Source organism: Carcharodon carcharias, chromosome 6, assembly GCF_017639515.1.
Source record: "Carcharodon carcharias isolate sCarCar2 chromosome 6, sCarCar2.pri, whole genome shotgun sequence".
NCBI classification, from domain to species: Eukaryota; Metazoa; Chordata; class Chondrichthyes; order Lamniformes; family Lamnidae; genus Carcharodon; species Carcharodon carcharias.
In genome coordinates this window covers 113,773,111-113,797,908 of record NC_054472.1, presented here as the reverse complement: position 1 = coordinate 113,797,908, position 24,798 = coordinate 113,773,111, and the positions used below count along the sequence as shown (strand labels likewise).

Here is a 24,798-nt window from a genome sequence, read left to right as displayed (position 1 = left end):
ACTTTGGATTTTCCTTTATTTTACCTGCCAATGTTTTTTCATGTCCCCTTTTTGCTCTCCTAATTTTCTTTTTAAGTTCCCCCGTACACATTCTATACTCCTCTAGGGCCTCCGCTGTTTTGAGCCCTCGGTATCTGCCATAAGCCTCCCTTTTTCTCTTTATCCAATCTTGTATATCCCTCAACATCCAGGGTTGCCTGGATTTGTTGGTCCCACCCTTTGTCTTTACTGGAATATGTTGACCCTGTGCTCTCCCTGTTTCCTTCTTGAATGTGTCCCACTGCTCTGAGTCCAACCTTTCCAATCTATCCTCATAGCTGAAGTTTCTCATCCCTGGATCCATTCTTGTAAACCTCTTCTTCACTCTCTCCAAAGTGTTCACATCCTTCCTATAATATGGTGCCCAAAACTGTACACAATATTCCAGCTGAGGTCTAACGAGTGTCTTATATAAATTCAGCATAACCTCCTTGCTCTTGTACTCGATGCCCCTATTAATAAAGCCCAGGATACTATATGCTTTATTAACTGCTCTCTCTACTTGTCCTGCCACCTTCAATGATCTATGCCCATATACACCCAAGTCTTTCTGCTCCTGCATTTCCTTCAAAATTTCACCCCTTATTTTATATAGTCTGTCCATGTTCTTCCTACCAAAAATGCATCACCTCACACTTCTCCGCATTGAACTTCATCTGCCACCTGTCTGCCGACTTTGTCTATCCATGTTCTTCCCACCAAAATGTATCACCTCACACTTCTCCGCGTTGAACTTCATCTGCCACTTATCTGCCCACTCCACCAACCGGTCTATGTCCTCTTGAAGTTCCACACCATCCTCCTCGCAGTTCACAACACTCCCAACTTCGTATCATCTGCAAACTTTGAAATTGTCCCCTGGACACCAAGATCTCAATCATTAATAGATGTCAGGAACAGCAAGGGCCCCAATACTGACCCCTGGGGAACTCCACTACGAATCTCCTCCAGCCCGAAAAATATCCATTGACCATTACTCTCTGCTTCCTATTTTTCAGCCAATTTTATATCCACATTGCTTCTGTCCTTTTTATTCCACGAGTAATAACTTTTCTCACAAGTCAGTTGTGTGGTACTGTGTCAAATGCCTTTTCAAAGTCCAGGTACACCAGAGTACTTGATGCTGATATAATGTGCAAAAGTATTTGATTACGTTAAACTCAGCTCTGCCTGTTAAGAAAGGACAAAATAAAATTAATTGGATTTTTTTTTGTTGCAGAACTAGTTTTAGAGTACTGGGTCCAGGCTTTCTCTTTAGGATAAAAATATTGAAGTTACAAAGTAATTAAATAACTGACTGCTTTATTGAACACTCAATAGAAAATGTAACATGCTCCAGATTGTGGATTTCTAAGTGCAAAAAATTAACAGGGCAAACTAAGGTGGTTTGCTGAGTGCAAACAATATCATACTTTGTATACAGTCTTAACAGGAGCTAAGCTGAAAATTTATGTTGCAACTTCAACTAGAAGGATTGAAACTTAATCTTAATGCAGTTGTCTTCATGGAGAAGATATAGTTTCAAGTGTGAATTTTATAGATATTGCCAACTTCACCTGGCCATTAGTCAAAATACAATATGAATTATAGTCACATATCTTTGATGGTTCTTCCGGTGCAACAGGTCTGAACTGAAGATTCCTTAATATGAATTGAATCAGCATTTGGCAAAAGTTTGGGATTCTAGAGAAAAATAAAGGTAGGATTATGATATGAGAAAGACAATTCAACAAAAATTATTTGGGAGAGGGATGGTTATTTTTTTTTGAGATTCCAACCAAATCACAGTGGAAAGGACAATAAATAGGCTGATGAAGCCAACTGTGTCTTAATGCCAAATGATCAGGATTGTGCACACCACCCCACCACCTCCCACACCACCCCAACACCTCCCCTCATTACCCCCAACCCGCCACCCCATCCCAGCCCGTATCCTTCACAGTGCTGGAACTGTTACTGTTTGCTCCTTCTTTGCCTGCCACATACAAAAGGAAGCAGGTGGATGAGTGTTCCCTGTGCTTCTGCAGAATTTCCTTCTTTCTGCCAGTTTTACCGCCACTTGCCAATGTTACCATGGCACGAGTGTAATAGCTCTAGGAGAAAGAAGTTTAAGATGGAAGTCACAGGCCCTGATTTGAACTTGGCAGAAACTGGGTGGGGGTGTAGGGGGTGGTGGGGGGAGGACAATGTTGTCCTGTGTGCCTGCGCGAAAGAGCTGGATAAGATCAGAACACAACAAGAAGACAGTAGGGTCCTTCCTTAAATATAGTGATCGGGGGCAATTATGACATTGGGCCTCAATCTTCAATTTAAGCCAGATGTCTGAGCACGGGAGCTCTGCCAGCTTCGCTGTCACGCCATATTTGCCAAGACCTGTATTGTGGGCCAAAAAAAGGCTCAGCAAGGTAAGTATAGAAAAAATTATTTCAGATTTCCTTGTGGGCCAGGAGGATTAGAAGAGGTCCCCTGTACTCAACAATGGAGCCTTTGAATCTCTCTTGCCCCACGTTCTCCCTGATTATGGCAAGAACATTGCACCCTGTCCATTAATCATGGCCAGAGCACCCGCAACCGCACATCGCCCAGAGCCTGCCTACCATTGCCCAGTTGTAACAGTCATCCCTCTCCCACTTTCCCCCTAACAGCCAAAAGTAGCAATACTACTGGAAACAGCAGCCACTACAGAAGACCCTCAACCCATTCTTGGGAGTAGCTGCCTGAATGCTGGATTTTTTCAGTGGAGAGCATGTAGGAGAGGGCAAGTTTGGAGATAACCTGTTAGCAGAAGTTTGGTGGAGGAAGTGCAAAGCTCATCAGAAATCCTCTCAGCTTCATGTGCTTTCTCAAAATATTGCTAAGCCCACAAATCCAGCAACTGGTTCTTCAAGGGCCAATGTCACCGATTAGTTAAACAAGCTTCTCTGTCTTTCAATTCAAATGGAAGCCTTTCAGCAAATGTTACTGACTGACAAAACTCTTGCACATCTAAGGAAACAGCCGTTGCCACTTCCCAATCTGCCATTACTGTCACTTTCTCACAAACTCTGTCAAGGCATTTAATCTGCACGTGGACCAGGGAGGGGCCAATCCTGCATGGGAGAGGTAATTGACTACCCACATCTTTCCAGCTTCATGCTCAGTCTTCAAAGCAGCAGTGATTAAGCAGCATTGGTCTCATGCAGAGACAATGAGGCAGCTTCCATGCATATGACTGAGACACTGAAATCCACCGCCTGCACCTGCAACACACTGCAGTATCTCATTACCCACAGAATGGACACTGTGGGAGGAATCTTAGCATCTTTGAAATTTTTCTGCCATTGGGAACAAATGTGGTTCCCAAACCTGATGGTGTTGGCCTGCCGCACGGCATCTCAACCTTACAGCAGGTGGCCAATTAAGATAGCACCACCATGTTCACCATCCAATTAAGGACAGTGGGCAGATCTCCAAGGCAGCAGGCGCACTCAGAGGGCCTGAAGTTCTGGCCAGGAGAGGTGGACATTGATGAGGCAGGTAGGAGATCATGAGGGTACCTCAAAATGTAGGCATTTTCTGCAGCATTTTAAAATATAAAAATCATTCAGGGCCACACCTGTCAGGCCATTAGTGTGGAGGAGGATCCCCTGCACAGAATGGCATGTAGCCACAGCTGTGCCCTCTCATTTCAGGGGCTCCTTGGTGCAGTGATTATGAAGAGGCACCGATAGTCCCCCAGCCAGCTACAAGGAGGCTTCCACTTTTTATCAGGTGGACTCCAGCCTCATTGATAGGACAGTTCATCATTGGGGAGATCCCAATGGCACCATAAACATGCCTGCAATCGGCCTGTTAATGGGCTGAATGGAGTAGCTGCTGCTGCATTGACTCCGCCTCCATCAAAATTGCTCAGGCACAGCAATGTGTCAAGTAGCTGGCCTGGCGCACTAATGTCAAAGTTTCCTCCTGGTCCCACTAGGACGTGAGTGCATACAACGTTGCGCTACGTGTGCGAGCATCGCCCATGGGACATCAAGGATGAGGTCCTGCGTATTTGTGGGGGGCACAGGCAAGTTGTTTTTTTTCCATGCTGGTTTGCAGTACAGTGCCGGGGCAAGGGCTCCAGTGTGGGTCAGGTTGTGGTGGGGGAAAGGCAGCATAGAAAGACTGAAGAAAAGACTCGATCACATGCCTGGAGGTTGGGGGCAAGGCAGCACAGATAAACTGAACGCTCCAGTGACATGCTTACAGTCGGGCCTCTGAAACTTTTCTGCCCACTCGAGCAATGCAAAAGCATGAAGGCACCACCAAATGCTCCAAAGCATTTCACCCCTCGGGTGCAGACCGCAAATAAATGTGCATTTTAGGGGGCAGCAGGGCAATTGGCCAACTGGGCAAGTAGTACAATCCCCTTGTGAAAGGCGACCATGGCGTAGTCACTGGTGGAGGTACTCACAGCCCCATACAATGTCTTTGTTAAGGTGTAGACCAGTATCCATTATGGTTCATGCTAACAGTGCAGCCTTGCAGCCCGCTTGATTGGCACCACTTCCACAAACATTCACTCCCTCCACCACTGATGTACAGGAGCAGCAGCGTGTACCACCTACAAGATGCACTGCAGGAATTCACCATGGCTATGACCGCTACCATCTAGAACGACAAGGGCAGCATATTGATGGGAACACCACCACCTAAAAGTTCCCCCCCAAGTCACTCACCATCCTGACTTGGAATTATATCACTGTTCCTTCACTGTCGCTGAGCCAAAATCCTGGAACTCCCTTCCTAACAGCACTGTGGGTGTACCTACACCACATTGACTGCAGTGGTTCAAGAACGTAGTTCACTACCACCTTGTCAAAGGGATCTAGGGATGGGCAATAAATGCTGGTCCAGCCAGCAAAGCCCACATCCCAGTAATGAATAATTTAAAAAATGCCTGCGCCTGAGATGAGAGCACAGAATGCAGTCCAATGGCTGAGGCTGCTACTAATCAGTTAAGTGGACTGGGGCGGAGATGGGTGGGGTTTCGGAAAGCCAATGAGTGCACTTCACACTGGCCATCCAAGTGGTGGCCAGCACTTTCCTGTGCGCGTGAAGGGGCCTTCAGATTTAACCAAGAGAGGTTCTTAGGACAAAAACAAAAATACCTGGAAAAACTCAGCAGGTCTGGTAGCATCTGCGGAGAGGAACACAGTTAATGTTTTGAGTTCAAATGACCCTTGGACTGTCATGAAGAGGTTAATGTCTATAATGTTATAGGAAATTATTTTTTAAAAATAGAGTTTAGCGGTGCCTATGTCTATGGGTGTGTATGTTTGTGTCTCTTAATTGGATTAAAGCCAGCTAGTCTGGGTGATCTTATGTACAGAAAGAACTAGGTTTGAAATGGTAATGAGATAGACATGGGGAAGTTTAAAAACATAGGTGTCAAGGGGGTAATTTGCATTTTTAAATAAAGCATTCAAAAGAATGAGTAAAATCTTGCACCCAGCTGGGAGATGCCAAACAATGTGTTTATATTACTAATAAAATTAGTGAAAATGTTATTGTTAGAAGGTGTGACTTTAAAAGCCTAGGATACAATGGAAAATATACATTCAAAGGGGAAGCTAGGTATAAACAGAAAGGAGTTTGTGTGTGTAAGCAGAGGCATTTAAGATCTAACCAGCCTGTATGCCTCCAACTGAATCTGCAAAGGAACCTCATTTTGAATTTGTTACGTGAAATGTGCTTTGCCTGGGATCTTTTTAAATCTATCAGTTTTACTGTTGCCTTAACAGAGGTGTAACTGAGAGTCAGATTAATTAGGGGGATTTTTGTAGTTATAGTAGTAATTGTGTAGACACAGGACCTCAAAGGTAGTAATCACTGGATTACTTCCTGTGCCATGCGGTTGTGAGTATAGAAACAGGAAATTAGTCCAGATGAATGCATGGCTGGAGAGATGGTGCAGGAGGGAGGGCTTTAGATTTCTGGGACATTGGGACCATATCTAGGGGTGTTGGGACCTGTACAAGGTGGACGGGTTGCACCTGAACCAGAATGGTACCAACATCCTTCTGGAGAGCTTTGCTGGTGCTGTTGGGGAGGGTTTAAACTAACTAGGCAGGGGGATGGGATCATCAGAGGAGGTTCAGCAGATGCAGGAGGGGGAGATGCACAGCCAAAATTAAAAGAGAAAGCAAGTCTGGAAGGCATAGAAATTATAGGACAGTTAAGGCACAAGGGAGTTTGGCAAGGTTGGATGATATTTATTTTAATGCAAGGGTTCTGACGAATAAGGCAGATGAGTTGGGGGCACAAATTAACACATGGAAGTATGATGTCATTGCTGTCACAGAGACATGGTTGAGAGAGGGGCAAGATTGGCAACTCAATATTCCAGGATATAGGGCCTTCAGGCGAGACAGGGAAGGAGGTAAAAGAGGAGGGGGTATCACAATATTGATCAAGGAATCAATTACAGCAGTAAGGAGAGATGACATCTTAGAAAGCTCCTCAAATGAAGCCATATGGGTAGAACTTAAAAACAAAAAAGGAGCAATCACATTGCTGGGAGTGTACTATAGGGCACCAAACAGTTAGAGAAAAATAGAAGAGCAGATATAGAAGAGCAAATTTCAGAGAAGTGTAAAAAAAAAAATAAATGTAGTAATAGTGGTAGATTTCAACTTCCCCAACATTAACTGGGTTAGTCATAGTGTGATAGGTTTAGAGGGAACGGAATTCTTAAAATGCATCCAAAAGAGCTTTTTAAGTCAGTACATAGAAGGTCCTACAAGAAAGGGGGCGGTTCTGGACTTAATTTTAGGGAATGAAGCCGGGCAAGTGGTAGAGGTATCAGTGGGGAGCATTTTGCAGATAGTGATCATAACTCCGTTAAATTCAAGGTTGTTGCGGAGAAGGACAAGGATGGGTCAGAAATCAGACTTCTAAATTGGGGGAAGGCCGATTTTAATAAGATCAGATATGATTTGGCCAGAGTGGACTGGGAGCAGCTAATTTTAGATAAATCTACGTCAGAGTAGTGGGGCTCACTCAAGAAGGAAATAGGGAGAGTATAGGGCCAACATATTCCAGTAAAGGTAAAGGGTGGGACCAACAAATCCAGGGGTGCCTGGATGTTGAGGGATATACAGGATTGGATAAAGAGAAAAAGGGAGGCTTATGGCAGATACTGAGGACTCAAAACAGCGAAGGCCCTAGAGGAGTATAGAATGTGTAGGGGGGAAATTCAAAAGGAAATTAGGAGAGCAAAAAACATTGGCAGATAAAATAAAGGAAAATCCAAAGTTATTTTACAAGTACATTAAGAGTAAGAGGATAACTAGGGAAAGAGTAGGGCCCATTAAGGACCATAGTGGTAACTTGTGTGTGGAGCCAGAAGACGTAGGTAGAGTTCTAAATGAATACTTTGTGTCGGTGTTCACAAGTGACAGGGACGATGTGGGTATGGAAATCAGGCAGAAGGACTGTGATATAATTAAAGAAATTAGAATAGAAAGGGAGAAGTTTCCAAGTGGTCTGGCAGGCTTAAAAGTAAATAAATCTCCAGGCCTGGATGAAATGTATCCCAGGCTGTTGAGTGAGGCAAGGGAGGAGATAGCAGGGGCACTGGCAATAATTTTCAATACCTCTCTGACCACAGGAGAGATGCCAGAGGACTGGAGGACAGCCAATATGGTACCGTTACTCAAGAAGGGAGGAAGGGATAAACCAGGGAACTACAGGCCAGTCAGTCTAACCTCAGTGGTGGGGAAACTATTGGAAGCAATTCTGAGGGATAGAATTAATCTAAATCTATACCTGGAGAGGCAGGGATCAACCAAGGACAGTCAGTATGGTTTTGTTAAGGGGAGGTCATGTCTGACTAATTTGATTGAATTTTTTGAAGAGGTGACCAGGTATTTAGTTGAGGGCAATGCATTTGACATAGTATACTTGGACTTCAGCCAGGCTTTTGATAAGGTCCCGTATGGGAGATTGATAACGAAGGTAAGAGCCCATGTGATCCAAGGCAATTTGGATCCATAATTGGCGGAGTGGCAGGAAGCAGAGGGTGATGGTCGAGGGGTGTTTTTGTGACTGGATGCCTGTGTCCAGTGGGGTTCCACAGGGATCGATGTTGGGTCCCTTATTGTTTGTGGTATATATAAACGATTTAGACTTGAACGTAGGAGGATTTATCAATAAGTTCGCGGATGACATGAAAATTGCTGCGGTAGTAAATAGTGAGGAGGATAGCCTTAGCTTACAGGATGATATAGATGGGCTGGTCAGATGGGCTGATCAGTGGCAAATGGAAATAAACCCGGAAAAGTATGAGGTGATGCACTTGGGCAGGACAAACAAGGCACAGGAATACACGATGAATGGTAGGACCCTGGGAAGTACTGAGAATCAGAGGGACCTTGGTGTGCATGTCCACTGGTCCCTTAAGGTAGGACAGGTAGATAAGGTAGTTAAGAAGGCATATGGGATACTTGCCTTTACTAGCCGAGGCATAAAATATAAGAGCAGGGAGTTCATGCTGGAACTGTATAAAACGCTGGTTGGACCACAGCTAGAGTATTGCGTGCAGTTCTGGAATCTGCATTATAGGAAGGATGTGATTGCACTGGAGAGAGTGCAGAAGAGATTTACCAGGTGTTGCCTGGGCTGGAGAGTTTTAGTTATGAGGAGAGATTGGACAGACTGGGGTTATTTTCCCTGGAGCAGAGGAGATTGAGGGGGGACATGATTGAGGTGTATAAAATTATGAGGGGCATAGATAGGGTAGACAGGGAGGAACTTTTCCCCTTGGTGGAGGAATCAATAACCAGGGGGCACAGATTTAAGGTAAGGGGCAGGAGGTTTAGAGGGGACGTGAGGAAGAATTTTTTTACCCAGCAGGTGGTGGGAATCTGGAACTCACTGTCTGAAAGAGTGCTCAAGGCAGAAACTCTCATAACATTTAAGAAGCATTTGGATGTGCACTTGTGATGCCATGGCATACAAGGCTATGGGCTTAGTGCTGGAAAATGAGATTAGAATATTAAAGTATTTGTTTGACCGGTGCAGACTCGATGGGCCAAAGGGCCTTTTTCTATGTTGCAGACCTCTATGACTATGAAAGTAGCAAATATAATCCCTCTATTCAAGAAGGGAGGAAGGCAGAAAACAGGAAAATATAGGCCAGCTAGTTTGACATTTGCTGTTGGGAAAATGTTAGAATCGATCATTAAAGTGGTATAGTGGGCATTCAGAAAAACTCAAGGTAATTGGGAAGCGTCAGCATAGTTCTGTGAAATCACGTTTAACCAATTTATTAGAGTTCCTTGAGGAAGTAGCATGTGCTGTGGATAAAGGGGAGCCTGTAGATGTACTGTACTTGGGTTTCCAGAAAGCATTTTATAAGGCGCCACACCAAAGATTATTGTGGAAAATAAAAACTCATAGTGTAGGGGTAACATATTAGCATGGATTGAAGATTGGCTGGCTGGCAGTAAACAGATGGGTCTTTGCCTTATTGGTAGGATGTGACAGGTCCACAGAGGCCTGTGTTGGGGCCTCAACTTTTTACAATCTACAACAATGACTTAGATAAGGGGAGCAAAGGCATGGTAGCTAAAGTTGCAGATGACACAAAGATAGTTCAGAAAGAATGTTGTGAAAAGGACATAAGGAGGGTGCAGACAGATATAGGTAGTGATATGAAAGTATAATAATTTTCATAATATTTTTCTGGTTTATTGTGAAGAATTTTTATCGGTATAAAAATAGTTGGTTCTGTCTGTGTGATTTAATTACATCTCAAGTCAAGTAGGCAGCAAGCTTGAAATCATCAAAAGAAACTAGGTGTTGAAATGTGTTTGAAATGGTAATGAGTAAACTTGGATGCATGTAAGGTGTGAAGGCAATTTGCATTTTTAGTAAATGAAGGGATTGTTTAGATTTCAAAGAGATATTAGTCGGTTTACAACTAGCCAGATAAGCAAAGCTAAGGCATGTGTTTATTTTTCCCATAGATTACTGACAATATTGGCAACATGTAAGTTTTTATATTATGAGAAAGATAAAGGGCTGGATTTTCTGCACCTGCCCGCTACCAGGAATTTCTGATCCCACTGCAAGTCAATGGACTTCTGGCTGGGGCGCCACCTCACCCGCGGCGGGAACCGCCCGTGACAGGGCCGGAAAATCCCGGCCATAGTTCAAAAGACATATGGAGTAATATAATTTACATATTGAAGTGAGAGAAACAGGTATAAAGGAGAAAGAAAGGCTATGTGGGGAGAGAGTCATGTAAGATCTAATAGGGGTGTGTCAAACAGTCTTCAAGAAGCCTCCAGCCATTTGTGCATAAATCTACTTTGTAGTGAAACTGAAGTTGAGGAAAGCCATTTGGAATTCCACTGTCAAGTGGGTACTGTGTTAACTTGTTGCTTTTGTTTTTAAATCTAAAATCTATTTTGGACTACTACTGTTTAAAGGGGGTGTATAACTGGAAGTCAGGTTAATTAGGAATTTTCAGAGTTGTTATAGTAGTAAGCAATTGTGGTCATGTATGTGCTTGAAATCTTTTGTTTTGCTAATAAATACTTTAATTTAGATTTTTAAAATCTCTAAAGTTCCTGGTGGACTCATTACTTCTAAATTCAATGCACACATCTTCTCATAATAAATACAAATTGCAAAATCGTTGTAATAGTGTGACCAAGTTTCCTTTGTGGATTTGGTCCATCTGGCACACATCACCTGCAATGTTATAATAATAGGTTGAGTGAGCGGGCAAAAATCTGACAGATGGAGTATAATGTGGGAAAATTTGATGTTGTTCACACTGGCAGGAAGAATAAAAAATAACAGAGAATTACTTAAACGGTGAACAACTGCAGAATTCCAAGGTACAGAGAAATCTAGCTGCTCTTGTGCATGAGTCACAAAAAGTTAGTACGCAGGTACAGCACGTAATCAAGAGGGCTAATGGCATGCTATCCTTTGTAATGAGAGGAATTGAACATAAAAGTAAGGATGTTATGCTTCGGTTATACAGGGCATTGGTGAGACCACATCTCAAATACTGTGTGCAGTTTTGGTCTCCTTATTTAAGGAAGGATGTAAATGCATTGGAGGCAGTTGAGAAGACGTTTACTAGATTGATACCTGGAATGAGCAAGTTGTCTTATGAGGATAAGTTGGACAGACTGGGCTTGTTTCCATTGGAGGGGTGACTTGACTGAAGTATATAAGATCCTGAGGGGTCTTGACAGGAGAGGATGTTTCCTCTTGTGCGAGAATCTAGAACTAAGGATCACATTTAAAAATAAGGGATCGCTCATTTAAGACAGAGAAGAGGAGAAATGTTTCCTCTCAGGGGGTCATGAATCTTTGGAACTCTCTTCCCCAAAAGGTGGTGGAAGCAGAGTCTTTGAATATTTTTTAAGGCAGAGCTAGATAGATTTTTGATTAACAAGGGGGTGAAAGGTTATCAGCGTAGGCAAGAATGTGGGGTTGAGGTTACAATCAGATCAGCCATGATCTTATTGAATGGCAGAGCAGGCTCGAGGAGCCGAATGGCCTACTTCTGCTCCTATTTCGTATGTTCATATGTTTGTATATTATTTACATGCCTCCAGTCAGTTGCTTGCCTGAAAGCAAAACAACAAGCTAACATTCAAAACAATGGGCTAGGTGTGAGACATTGGGTGAAATTTAGTGCGCTGACATGGGCCCTGCCCACCTGTTGAAGAACTGGTGGGAGCCCCGCATTGCTTTCCCATGGGAGCTGAACGCTATTCCGAGGTAATCAGGCACTTAGGTGGACAGCCTCAAGCCTCCCACATTCCAAAACATTGTCCCCTGTGTTTTCAGGACTGAAAGGAGCATAAAGCCCAGCCCCAAGAGCTGCTGGCCAATTAGAGACCAGCAGCTCTGCCGTACCGTAAGCGCCACTGGGAGCACTGGCCACTGCTAATATTGATCTGGGACCTACCCAGAGGGTCAGCGATGGATCCCTGGAGACAGGTAAGTAGGGCAGGATGGAGTTCCCAGGTAGAGGGCTGCTGGATAGAGGGAGGGAGGAGAGATTGACAGCAGGGGGTGGTTTTCTGCAGGCTCCTTCTTCCTGCTGCCGGGTCCCTCAATTGGGCACAGGATTCCTTTGAGCAAGGCAAACTGAAAGATTTGCTGGGTGGCCTCCCTGGATGACAAATCCCCAACCCATCACTGGTTGATTATTAGCAGCAATGGGATGAGGCCCTTGCCTGGAAGATGTGTTCAAGAAGATGATATAACTTGCTGAAAACCTCCCCTGGAAAGAAGGGAGGTCTCTTTCGACATGCCCAGATAGACTTGGGTCTAAACATGTATCTGCTAGGACAAAGGTGCATGGCTTCCAATTGCCTACGGTGCGGTAGCTTTCACCTTTCTTCTCTTCACATAAACCCCAATTCCTCTTCCAAACCTTGAACTGCCATAGGATGTTCATTCTAGATAATTTGCTTGTGCAAGTGAAATGACAGATATCAGTAAGACTGTTGACAGTAAAGGATAATATGAAACAGTGGTGCAATAAAAATAGTGCCAAACACCGACAAGAATAATCCATATAACCAAAAAACAAAAAAAAAGCTTTGGATGCATTTAGATATAGTCAAGCACAGCTTTAAGAAGGAATCTTCCAAAAGCCAGAGAAGTAAATCTGGCAGTGTTGGCTTTATATGAGCAAGCAGGACTAATGCAGTGAGCCAGTGAAAGTAATCAGTAATATTTGCATGGGACCATCTAGCATCTGATTATATTAAAGTAAAAGGCCAATGAGGCTTTCACACGCACTTTACGAGTCCTTAAAAAAGTAGTGTTGAATGTAGTGCCTCATGAATCCAGCACTTGAGCTTTCTTACACTATTCAGTAAGGTGCACTGTCTGAATGCATGGGAGGCTTCAGAGAGCACAATTGTTGAATTGCTATAACCTTAGAGGTCTAGTGTAGCTTGAAATCACCAAGTAAAAATATATTGATAGGGCAGAATTTTCCCCCTGATGGGCGGGCGCGTGTGGGCGTGCTTCCAATCGGTGCCCCAGATTGGAGGCGTGGCGCCATTTTACGTGGGCAGGCCAATTAAGGCCCACCCAATGTGATGTCCGCAGGGAAGCGCTATGTGCTCCCTGTGCGGGTGGGGGGGAATGCCTAAAGTCAAGAGTGCGCTCTTTCACACATGTGCACGAAGGAGTGCACTCATCTCCCTGAGGCTAAGTGCAGTCTCAGGGAGATCGGCTGTAAATGTCAAAAACCTTAAAACAGAAGAATAAAATTTCCTTAACATGTCCCCTCATGTGACAATGTCACATGAGTCGGGACATGTTCATAATTTCCATAACAACTTTATTACGGTGGATGAGGTTTCATATTTTTTCTATTTGCCGCTGGGGCTCCTGGCCTGCCCACCAACCTTAAGGTTGGACGGGCAGGTCCACTAATTACTTTAATTGATCTGTCAATGGCCTCAATTGGCCATTGACAGGTTGGCGGGTGCACAGCTGATTTTGCTGCGTCCCCGCCTTCCTGAAAATTTAAATGGGGCGCCGTGACTTCAGGAGTTCCGCCCGACGTCACCATGCGTCCTTTTATGCATTGGCAAGCGGGCCCCGCCCCCGCTCACTGATGGTAAAATCTTGCCCATAATCTTTTTGAGGTTCCAGTCTTGGCACAGAGTCTTATGCAACCAGACAGGAAGAATCAACATGGAGGACAACACTGCCAATTGTGACACTTCTGATTTTTCACTCATTAAAATTATCAACAGAAAATCAAGGGTTGCCAACCCTCTAGAATTGGCCTGGAGACTCCAGGAATTGAAGATCAATCTCCAAGCCGCTGCTGTGTGCAACCCTGGAGAAACATCACAGGGATGTTAACATTTTTTTGTCATTTTCTTTGAACATTTCTCTTTACGGATATAAAAATTTTGAAAATGGGAAAATATGCTGTTTGGCTAACAGTCTAGCAAATGCCAGAGTGTTATGAGTCTTTTTCTTTTCCAACTGGCATAAGAATTAATGTGTCACTAGAATGGATGTGTTGGCCTACTAATGGCTGGAAAGTGGGGCCAAGTAATGTGATGAAGTCTCTAGGACTTCATTTACTCGCCATTGGCAGCCCTAAAATCAAAAGAGCTATCTGGATATTGACCCCACATATCGTGTGTGCCAGCAGAGGAGTCTCATAAGATTTACTCTATAGCATGCAAACAAATCACATATTGCCGAAGTCACATATTGCCGAAGTATAAAACCACGTAGAAATGATTTGAGATAACCTCTAGCATTGCACATATGTACAAAGACTTAAAAATATTAGCAAGGAAAGCATAGGTAAAGAATGCCAGCTCTGTAATAGTGCTTGCGTTCTCGGATTTATTTTTCAGAATTATTTTATTTTAAGCTCAATTTTCCAAGTTCTATGGAAATTAGGGGCTGTATATCCTCACTGCCTGTTCAGTCCTCCACGTGATAAGAGGGGTTATATCTGGTCAAATTTTCTGAGTTCAACATTTGAATGGTTTCCCGGTGCACAGAACACTTATGCAATTATCAAGGTCAATTGATGATTAACTACCAAATGGAAAATTGAAAAAGAAGGCTGAAACTGGCCCTTATAGGAGAGACTCTTATTGCCAGAAACTGAGTGGTGTAACACAGCATCTGGAATAGCAAAGTAGTTGGCCTTGAAGAAGATTGCAGTTTTAGCTCTAATGTTGTGAGACCATTGATGCCCAAGATGCAGAAAAGGAACGATTTTTGGGGCACATCACCAATCGCTTTTGAAAGCTGTCGTTCAACTGCATGTGAGGTAATTGTTAATAAGTGAATGGTGTTTCCATGGTCTGGCAGACCCAGGAACAAATGATGAAAACATTGCGTGGCATCAAAAGTTTCAACAAAGGCATATGCCCTGAGACACACATGCATGCTTGTTTTCTATACAATGCATGGCCACATGCAACTGCCTATTTGCTAGCCATTGAAACACTCTTGAATCTAGCTTTGATCCGTGTTGACAATAAATATACCTAATAAATGAAATATTCTTTTTTAAAATATTATTCGCAATTACACAAATTGATGAAGGCTTTTTATCTTATGTTTAAGGGACTCCATATCATAAATTGGGACAGGACTGTTCTGCCTGATGAATGAGCTGCTCCCAGCAGAGTAGATGCATTAAAATTGACAACAATGCCTTGGGAAGGTAGCAGGTTCCTCAGGTAGAAATTGGTGTGCATAGCACCTATTTTATACCAAAAGTGCTGACAGGTTTTTGCAGTTGGATGGTTCGCACCCAATTTGGGCCACTGCTAAATTCATTGGGATAATTTTCCAGGTATCCCTGACGGCAGGTAAAACAAGCATTAGGTCCTTACATATACAAATGAGGGGCTTAATACTTGTTTTAGGGTGCCTTGTGAAACTGGTTGGAGATGAGTGAAGCAGAAGCCAGACCTGCTCCACCTGGGGTTCTTCAACGGTTCTTGCAGTCACCACAAAATGCAAGTACTTATTTTAAGACTTTCAGTCATCGTTAGAAAGCTAGGAGGAGAAGTGCTAGCCCAACCACATCCATTTTCATTCTACCTCCCTCCTTGAATTTATCTATGACCCACAATTGGCAAGTTAAATGGTTTGATATTTACATCTTCAAATGACTAAGCTGCCAGTGGAGACATAATAAATGCTGGTAACTCGCCCAAAATATTGAAATCAGATCTGAGCTCCAATTTTGGGCTGATTCTAGGCTTCCAAATTGAAGTGTGTGCTGCCCATACATCGCTGATTCTGTAACTGAAACCAGGCCAGAAAATTTTCTACCCACACATCTCTAATCAACAACTACTGCTTGAGGCCAATAATTGGATGTTGCCAGAGGACGGGACTAAGTAGAGATGCAATGGCACTTATGCCTGAATGGGCAGCCAACACTCATTATTAAAGTTCACACAGAATGGCTACTGGTGTGAAGACCTGGAAAGCACATGGTACCTGTGGCGATACACTCCAGCAATATGGCAACATTCCTTGGGTAGTGATCCTGGTCATTATTCCAGGATTGTGCGTGAAAGTGTCTTCCTGTGCTAACCACATAAGCCTTTGTAGGGTCAGTGAGAGGGTACCTCCTTTACTTGGGATAGATAGGTGCGAGTATCTCAAGTTCTGTCGAAGGGTCATGAGGACTCGAAACGTCAACTCTTTTCTTCTCCGCCGATTCTGCCAGACCTGCTGAGTTTTTCCAGGTAATTCTGTTTTTGTTTTGGATTTCCAGCATCCGCAGTTTTTTTGTTTTTATCCATTATCTTATGTTCATCTTAACTAAAAAGAGGTGGGTGTCACACAGGTCCCCACCCAAAAATGCCAGCCACGTGCCCCTTGGCTCAGTGAACTTGAAGGACAATCCATGATTTCTTATATAAAATCCTGCTCTTCGAAGGTCAAAGATCCTTGTCTGATCTGATCACAGTGGTTGAGCTCACATCGGCACTTGCGGAGGCAATGTAACTCCACTTACTCAGTGTACCAGTCTCTGCTGACATAGTAGGTCCTACTGGAGACTGCGGTATGGGAACTTTTCTTGTAAGGAATGGATGGAGGTACTGCCCCTTACAAGTCAATGAGGAACTTTCCAGAAATAGTGGAGGCTTAGTGTATACTAATTGGGCCCAATATCTTTATGAGAGGAGAGTAACTTTTTAGGAAGGGAATGAAAAAAATGACCACTTGGATATTGTCATTTTACTCAGTTATATAAATCACACCTTTCTTATTATTTCTTCTCCTAGGGCTGCAAATGCTTTGTCGATGTTCATGTCCTCTTTTGCACTGGTCTCAAAGAACTGCATCCCATGTTCCTGGGCAAGCTTAAAATACAAATCACCACATTTCAGAACATATCCACACTTTACTTGGTCCACAATACACTTCTAAATTATCCAGTCATTAAGTTGTTCAGTACTCAAAGGCTATTCTCATACAGTTCACAACACATTTTAGAATCTCTACATTGTAATTAAATTATAATTAAATATTAAACGTACCCTTTTCCCATTGTCCCATGAAACCTGCCGTGCCACCATCATGTCACATTTATTACCAATCAATATTCGGCCGACATCATTCTCTGCATGCTGAAATTAAAATTATGTCCATCTTTATACATTCAATAAACATATGAATTTACTGTACATCTGAATAGTTAATTATATGGCTAAACACTTTCCTTCCCATGCTGAATTAGAATGCTATTTGCTGAATATGCTCACATGACACTGAAATAAGCTGTTTAGTGTACGTACATTGTGTCCTTAACCTACTGCCAACCAAAATGAATGGAAACAAAATTGTGAGTTGCGTGCTTGAGATTTTCTGAGACATGCTCCCTACTGGGATCATTGGATCATAGAATTTTCTATTGAGTATCTGTACGCACAAGGAAATCACCTTTTTTAAAATTATGCAGTGGTGCATTTTATTGAAGTGCTTACATACTGTACAGTATTATGAAGTGGTAGGACAGACGATCAGTTCATCCAATGAATTGAGTCCTTTCTGGTGGCTAAGTTGGTGTATGGAGGTGCTAAATATCCTCACCCATAGGATTTAGGCTGTTGTTGCACACCTTTGAACAGGCATCACAGATGTTGCATAGGCAGCAGCCCGTGAGAAAGCTGCTCTCCAGCATAGCCAGAAACAGTGCACCCAGGAAAAGGTAGGCACAACAGAGAAAAATTTAAAAGTAACAGAAAAGGGGAGCAGTAACATACTAGGAAAAAAACTCACCTCATCAGTATCTTTAATCCAATATGTGATATTAGTGAAGGTCTTTAAATTTGTAATATCATAGACAAGCATAAGGCCATTTGACCCTCGACAATAATGAGTTGTCAGAGCATGAAATCGTTCCTGGCCAGCTGTATCCCTGTCAAAAGAGAAGCCAGAAGTTGCATCATAAACTTCTCATACAAACCCAGAAGAGAAAGAGAATATATTTGACCCTGATTTTAACTCTCTTCACCTGGTGATCATTGGGGACGGGGGGGAGTGCAGTTAAAATTGAGTCGGGGATTCCTTTCCCTTCCCAGTCTATCTGACTACAATTTTAAATTGCAGGCAGTAAGGACATCCTCCCAAGCTGGTGGGTCTTCTTTAAATATGTTTCTGATCACATCTTCAGAACAAGATGTTACATAAACAGAGACCTGAGCGGGGGGCAGCAATGATGGCTTCCCTGCGTGGCCAAAACTATCAGAAAAATTAAAAAAATAATGGCAGACGTACACCATAAGGTCCCAAAGTTGGCTTTGCCATTCAGTAAGATGAAGGCTGATTTTCTATCTCAAATCCACTTTCCCACCCTATTCCCAGGCCTCTAGAAGCTGGACGGATAGCCAGAAGAGGCTCAGCTAGATGAATTATATTTCTTAAGGTTTCTTTGTGGACACAAAATACATAAACCACCAGAGTCAAAAGAATGGAATGTTTGCTGGGCTGATTTGGGGCTGCAGAAAATTTCAGAGATAGGGTGGGGAAATGTTGCAGAGGGGTTTAAAGATGAGAATATTAAATTTAATGTGTTGAAGGATGGGTAGCCAATGTAGATCAGCCAGGTCAGAAGTGATAATTGAGGAATACTTAGAACAGTATGTATGTAGTACAGTTTTACATAAGTTTTGCTTCATTGAGATGGAATGAAAATGACTGTGACTGGGCTAACACTCCTCCTTCTAGCTTCACAATGATGAGTGGCCAGACTCTTTACTATCTTTATTCTGACTTCTTTCAACATTCTAGGGTACAGGCAATCATGGACCAGTGACTTATTCACCTCTAATTTTGCCAATCTTTTTCAAAAGCAATTACTTTTTCCAATTATCTCTAAGCATTGTTCTATATCCCCCTACAATATACTTACATTCTCACTTGAACTATTGTTTGTAAAGAAAAGAAAATATTTACTGAATAGTTCCACCATATCTTTATCCTCCACAATTAGACTTCTGCCTTGATTCCTTAACAGTCTTACCCTTTCTTTAACTAATCCTTTATTCCTTTATATGCTTATAACTTATTTCACAATGCTAGAAGGGTGAATAAATAATGCAGGAGGGAATAGGAAGTTGCACAGGTGCATTGACAAGTTAAATGTCTGGACAAAACTATGGCAAACTGTGTTCAATGTGGGTGTGAGATCATGTGGTTTATACTCAAAAGATACATCAAAGCATGTTCTAAATGGTGTGAAATCTGAAACTTTATAGGGGAGCAGAGAAATTGGGGAATCCAAGTACACAAATCAATAAAAGTCAGTGCAGAGGTACAAAAAACAATCAAAAAGACTAATGGAATGTTGGCTTTTATCACAAGAGCTAGAATACAAAGGGGAGGAAATTATGCTTCAGTTGTATACAGTTTTGATCAGATCCCATCTGGTGTACCGCATTCAGTTTCAGGCATAACATCACAGGAAGAATGCACTGGCGTTGGAGGGGGTGCAGTTCTTTAGAGTACAATGTGGATCCAATTTCAGACAAACCTGATAACTAAGGGCAGAATTTTGCCCTTGGTGTGCGGGCTCGGCGGGGAAACCCATCGCCGCCTGTGATCGACACGGCGATTTCACACTGGCAAGCCAATTAAGGCCCATTCAGCGTGGAACACAAGCGGCAGCGCTCGGCACTACCTGTGCAGATGGGGGGAGGAGGGCAAGTGGGTTGAGCACGAACTTTGCACATGCGCGAGAGCGCTGAATAATCTCCCTGGAGATGAAAAGCTATTTAGAAAAATATAAAGAAAATAAAAATGTCATAAAGCATGTCCCCTCATGTGACTCTGTCACATGATTTTTATTTGATTTTTATTTGCTTTAGGAAACTTCACCCGGCCCATAGAAGAGATTTACTAAAAAGTACAAAGGCCGCTTGGCTCTTTCACCTGCCCGCCAACTATAAGGTTGGACGGGCAGCATAAATTTGAATTTAATTATCTTTTTAATGGCCTTAACATGCCTTTTAATTGTCAGCGGGCATGCTGCTGACTCCAGTGTGCACCCGCCAAATGAAATAATGCGGGACTGCGGAATGATGTCGGGACGCTCACCCGATGTCATCGCGGGTCATTTTACACTTGGCCAGGTCGAGCACATGCCTGCCCACCGAACTTAATATTCTGCCCTATGTGTGTGTGAAAACCAGCTGGCTTACCTAATTACTACACAGTAGTGCCTTTCAGTGATTTCACTGGAGTAGACAACCAGCATAAACTGATAATTTAGCAGATTACAATGGGGATAAGAATTTTTTGTTGAAACATCAATTAACACTTTTCTAGCCCCTATTTTTTATAAAATGAGGAATGCTTTCAACAACTCCTTTCCCACAAGGACAGACATGAAGAATGGCCATGGAGCGCTGCAGTAACAAGTGAAATTGGTCTTATACAATTGCTGATTTTAGGAGGCTTGGGGTCAATGCGAGAAAGCTGAATGTGAAACTAAATCATTGGGCTGCATTATTCACTGAGGGCAGGGTCCCTGCACCCCAGTGTAAATGTCAGGGTGAGACAGCCTCTGCTTGACTTGCTCGACCCACTTTAATTTTTTGGCTGCCGGGCCTTTAATTATGAGGCAAGACTTCCTCCCCACCCTAGGACCTCCAGGTAAGTTCAGGATCTCGCCAGGACCAGGCTGGCAGGCCCTGGTGAGGGAATGGTGGTGAGGGGAAATTTGGACAGAGTTCGAGGGTGGCAAGGGTGGACGAAGGGAGAGGAAACTGTGGGTGCTGGCCTCCAGTTGGCACCAGGGGCCTGGAAAGGAGGCACCCCAAGTTTTACTGGCTAGCAGCGTCGAACCTGCTAGGCTCAAGTCTCCCCCGTTGCCGATTAAACATGAGGGCAGCAGGATGAGGCCCTTAAGTGGGTATTAATTGCAGGAGGTTGCAAAGGTGCCCACCCAACACCTCTCCCACCAATTGTAAAATTATGGTGGAGCAGGGGACTTGGCGTCAGGTACGTTGCCAATGGTATAGCACCCTATTTTACAGGTCCACCCGCCTGCTTTCCTTCCACAGGTGGCCTCTAAAATCCAACCCATTACATTTATATTCAAAATGACCATACCATATTTGCAGCTTAATTGTGCAGTTCTCTCTTATCTTGATAGTTTTTACTCTGAAATCGATCCCTAAAAGAAATAAAATCAAACTAAGATAAATTGATTCAATGTGACATCATACATATTATTCATAAAGTTCCACTAACATATTCAGCAGGGTTAGGTTCAACACAATCCATCCAGTATAAATCAGAAGGCAATAGCTTAAAAATGGGAATGGCATACACACTACCCTGTTCACACAGCAAACCTGGCTGCCAGCATTTTGCATTGGGTTGTGAAACAGGTGGTCAATGTGCCCACCTGTTTTAAACGAGAGGCTACTTTTAATGTAAAAATTGAGGTCCTATGACACACATGGGATCCTGGTTGCAGTTTTGAAGTACAAATTGTCTTGAGTGTGCATCACACACATTCCAGCCTTTTGTGCAATACTTTGACTGAGTTAACCAGCAGCTGTTGAAGGGACTCCTGGAGAACACTCATAAAAGCACTCCAGTAAATGTTTATTTTTTTTTGGCAGGGCTTGGTTCTCTAAGCCAGCCCATCTAAAATCCCCCATCAGGATCACCCCACCCTCTCCCTCAGAAGCATTCCCCCCCACTAGATCTACCAGTCCATGATAAGATTTTCTTATGATTGGCCTCCGAAGTGCTGATGGATAAAGCAGCGGGGCCTATATTATGCTGAGGGAGGGTTGCATTGTCAGACGAGACATTAAGCGGAGGCCACATCTGCTCTTTCAGATGGATGTAAAAGATCCCATGGCACTATTTTGAAAAATAGTACGAGAGTTATCCTGGATTCTTGACCAATATTTATCCCTCACTTAACATCGTTTAAAAAAAAATTATCTGCCCATGATCACATTTCTATCTGTGGGATCTTTCTGTTTGCAAATTGGTTGCCACATTTCCTACATTACCACTGTGACTACACATTAAAAGTACTTCATTGGCTGTAAATGCTTTGGAACATTATTAGGTTATGAAAGGTACTATAGAAAGGTTTTCTCTCTTTCTTTCATAAGGTGCCAGTCCAGGCAGATTTCCTACCAATGACATCTTGTGGGCAGATCAAAGTTGAACTGATGGTGGAGAAAAAGTGACCAGTGATGCCACTTGTTCAATTGTTCAGCAGCCAAGAAGATACTTTATGGACAACAGTACGATCAACAGTTGGCATGATTGCCCAGGGAGTGTGGCTGAGGCCAAGTCACTAGACACATTTAAGAGACAACTAAATATTACAATGGGAAAACAAGTGGGTTGGTATTCTGAAAGTTGAAAGAATTAATAGGCTTAAGTATTTTTTCCATTTGAATCTATCTTGAGATCCAATATGAATGCAGTCTCTGTAGAGTTTCATGTATGTGAACAGTATTGTTATTCTCTCCTTTTCGTCCTGTCATTTTGCCACAGGGTGACGTTATGAGTCAAGTGCATGATCCCCTACTGCTGGCGTGCTTACTGAGAAGAGGAAGCAGAGTGCGTAAGTCTCTACTGTCAGTACACAGCCTCTGCATCACCAAAACCCCCTGCAGCCCCTCCTCGTAGTGACACATGGCAACTGAGCATGCTATGGCTCTAGGCTGAATTGCAGGGGATTTTGGAGGAACTTTGGCCCTCAGAGATGTGATATACAGGGCCACTGGCATGTGGACAAGGCCTGGCATCCATCAACCAGATCCCAGCTATGGGTCAAATAGTACCCACTGCCTTGTGGGTCTGGCTTGGGAGAGTCAAAGACACTGAAGTGGAGAACTATAGATGGCTGGTGATCCCTTTCGGCAACTCCTACAACTGAGTGCGCTCCAGACGTTGGGTTCTTATCCTTCTTCTGGATTCAGTCTCTAAGTTCAAGAGGGAGATGCAGATGCTGGGCATGTCTGTATCTCCAAATCCTGCCCAGGCTTTTCAGCCAAAAAACTAATGGAGAGCACCATTTATCCTTAGTCTTAACAGTGAGGCTACCAACATGGGAAGTGGCAGTTAACAGCTTATAAGCCCAGCTCACCTGGCGGAAGGGAAGGAAAGGGCACCATGGGTTGCCTCTGAAGGTGAGAAGAATCATTGCATTCTATTGGTCATTCACTGCCAACCTCAAGTTAGGCAACCCCCAGCCAATAAAAACTGCTTTCCTGTATGGCTGTGTGAATATTAGGGATCCTATCTTGAGAATCAGATGGTAAATGGATACCTAAGAAACATTCCTGCCTGGAAGCTGGAATGTCAGGACTGTATGTCCTGGCATGCATGAGGGTTTCCAGCCAAGAAACAATGTGCATAAAGCAATATTGATCGACTGTGAGCTACACAAGTTCAACACTGACACTTCTACTCTCCAAGAGATTAGATTGACTAACACAGAATCAACACGAGGCCAATTATACCATGTACTAACATAAATGTACAAATGATCATCGTGAACATGGTTTGGGCTTTGCTGTCAAATGAGATGCCTGTTGCAACTTCTGAATGCCTCATACCTTTTCACCTACCATCAGATGGAGGTTTTGCCACTACTATCTGCACTTATGCATCAACCTTGTATGCCAATGCCGAACACACAATCGACTAGCCAACAGAATATACCCAGAAGCTCAATGTGGCTTCAGAGCAGGTCAATCCACTGTAGGTATGATCATCTCCCTACGTCATCTTCAAAAGAAATGCAGTGAGCAGCAAACACCGCTCTACCTTGATTTTGTGGAACTCACAAAAGGACTTCACACCATAAGTAGGACAAGCCACTACCGGAAACTAGAGAAAAATCAGCTGTCCTCCCAAGCTTTGCAGACTCATACATTCCACAATAGCGCAATAACACAATAATGCACATCACCATTCAGTTCAATGGCTCCACCTCTGACCTTTTTGAGATCAAGAATGGGGTGAAACAGGGCTTCATCTTCACCCCTGCTCTGTTTTGTATCTTTTTCTCTGTCCTCCTGACCTATGCTTCTCTTTTACTTCCAGATGTAATCAGATGGATAACTGAGCCTATCCAGACTGAAAGCCAAGACAGAGTGCAGCATGTCCTGATCAGGGACCTTCTGCATGCTGATGATGTTACCCTAGTTGCCCAGACAGAAGGCCAGCTCCAAAGGCTCATGGATCATCTGTCCCATATCTGTGTCATATTCTCCCTCACTACCAGTGTCAAGAAAACTGTAGAATGGGACAGGGTGTTGTGTCTTTGCCTGTGATCAGACTCAATAACACTACAGGAAGCAGTCAGCAAATGCTGCTAACTTGAATCTGTGATGATAGACAACCTGGCCTGAATATTGTTGCTCTACTATTTGCTGCTCCATGCCAGACCCCTCCGCAGCCATAAAGCGTCTCATGCAGGCTAAACAGAACCAGTGTGGGACTTCCACCCTCGCTGGGGAAAAGGTGCTGCCTTCAGGAACTGCCGGCCAATTGATTTATCAGTCCCGGCAGCACCAAGAGCGTAATAGTGGGTACTGCCAGGACTGTAATGAGGAAGCAGAAGGTAGCTCAATGGATCCCCGGAAATGGATAAGTCCGGGGTCTTGGACAGGGAGGGTTTGGAAACGTGAGGGAGGGGGGGAGCAGGAGTGTTGGTTTTAAAGCAGCAGGCAGGTAGGAAGAAAGGCCACCGATCCACAA

At 43.4% G+C, this 24,798-nt stretch overlaps 1 protein-coding gene across 1 annotated transcript; it reads right to left on the bottom strand.

Moving 5' to 3' along the window:
* Nucleotides 1-1,629: 1,629 nt before the first annotated feature.
* On the bottom strand, nt 1,630-23,649 carry LOC121278822 (ras-related protein Rab-10-like). Its single transcript, XM_041189277.1, has 6 exons — nt 23,577-23,649; nt 21,169-21,232; nt 17,836-17,974; nt 17,094-17,183; nt 16,815-16,916; nt 1,630-1,722 (listed from the first exon to the last, which is right to left on the bottom strand). Exons 1-6 carry the CDS (start codon nt 23,647-23,649, stop codon nt 1,630-1,632), a joined length of 561 nt encoding a protein of 186 aa, XP_041045211.1.
* Between the last annotated feature and the right edge of the window lie 1,149 nt (nt 23,650-24,798).